Raw genomic sequence first — 1,413 nt, 5'->3', positions numbered from 1 at the left:
GGCTGGTTTGTGAGAGGAGGTCTTGGATCTTCAGCCCCTTTCGGTCAAGCCTATGATTTATGGCTTTTCTCTCATTAGAATTATCTCTGCCTTGGGCATTTAAAAAAATACATATTGATGTGGGCATGAAAATTAATTCCAAGTTGTAGATAATTGTTTAAGCTATCACACTTGAGACTCTTGTATAAGAGTTTTCCCAGGACAAGTGTGTTTCCCATTAGAGTTGATATCAATCTGTCAGAAGATCCTTTTGATTTTCAAATTTTTAGACAAAATAGTTGAGTAATACTTGCTCTGTTCTCCCCCACTCTTTCTTCCTTTTCCTTAAGAAAACACTCTTTTTATTGTTAGCAAGACACCTTGGAGTTAATCCAAAGCATTGCTGTCTCTTTCTGTGGAAGAGCAGAAAAACCCAGCTTTAGACACGGGGCTGTGTCATGGAGAACTTTTATGTGAGTGGCTGAGCTCCCAGCTGAGGGCCCAGCACCCTCCCCCCTGCTCAGGGTGGGCCACAATCCTGCCTTTTCTGCCACAAGAACAGATGATACTGGTAACACGTGGGAATTGCATTGGGACTGGAATAAATTCAACCTTTTGGCTGTTCCCTCTCTCATGTTTTTCCTGCCCTGCACTGCGTTGCTGGGGCTCAGTCAGTGCTTAACATGCAGTACAGAGCTGGGTTGGGTATTTGTGTCTCTGGTGACACACGAGCCAGGTACTCAGCTCTACCAAACCAACTTTCTGTTGCTGTGTAACTCACAAGCTTTTCATCTGGTGGATCCTTCCAGTTCCAGTTTTCATTTCCCCCATGACCTGGCCCAGGGGACGTTGTCCCTGGGGACACACGGGGCGTGTGGCCGTTCCTGCCTTCCGAGGGGCTCTTCCCATCCTCTTAGTACAAACTGATTGTCCGGGATCTGGAGTTCCCAAAATGGTGGCTGGAAGGAACAGAGCAAAGCTGGAGTCAAGACAAAAAGGCCCCAAGATGCCCGGGAAGGGTCCTGCCCCCCCCGGCCCCCTTCCTGCCCTGGTCCCGCGGTGTCTGCGGGAGGAACATTTGCATGTGAACGAGCTGCTTTGGTGATCTGGTCTCAGGAGGGATGAGAAGGGACTTCCCGGGAGCTGTAGGGGCTGAGGGGCTGTTCAAAGGTGGGTTCAGGGGGAGGAGGCAGATAGACCTAACCCGGTCTAACTAGACCTAACCAGGCCTAACCAGGTGCTAACCAGGCAGGTTCACTTCTGCTGTAAATACAAGTCTGTTATCGACCTCAGTGCTTTTTTTTCCTGCTAAGATCCTGCTGCTCTTCAAAACCATGGACATTCTGGCCAGCAGCTCCACCTGAAGCACAGCCTGCCAGGCAGTTGGTACAATATATTATCATGTATATAAATGCCATCAGCCTGATTTATTTA

The 1,413-nt window shown here is 48.6% G+C and overlaps 1 protein-coding gene across 1 annotated transcript in view; it reads right to left on the bottom strand.

Annotated features, from left to right (window-relative positions):
* Window positions 1-614, bottom strand: part of GNL2 (guanine nucleotide binding protein-like 2 (nucleolar)) — an 11,656-nt gene extending 11,042 nt beyond the window's left edge. Inside the window, exon 1 of the mRNA XM_009996689.1 lies at window positions 566-614. Coding sequence (XP_009994991.1) covers window positions 566-614 — 49 coding nt within the window. The remainder of the gene's footprint in view (window positions 1-565) is intronic.
* Between the last annotated feature and the right edge of the window lie 799 nt (window positions 615-1,413).

Source organism: Chaetura pelagica, unplaced genomic scaffold, assembly GCF_000747805.2.
Source record: "Chaetura pelagica isolate M959 unplaced genomic scaffold, ChaPel_1.0 scaffold1064, whole genome shotgun sequence".
NCBI lineage: Eukaryota > Metazoa > Chordata > Aves > Apodiformes > Apodidae > Chaetura > Chaetura pelagica.
The sequence above is the reverse complement of the archived record's forward strand: the minus strand, read 5'-3'. Positions and strand labels throughout refer to the sequence as shown.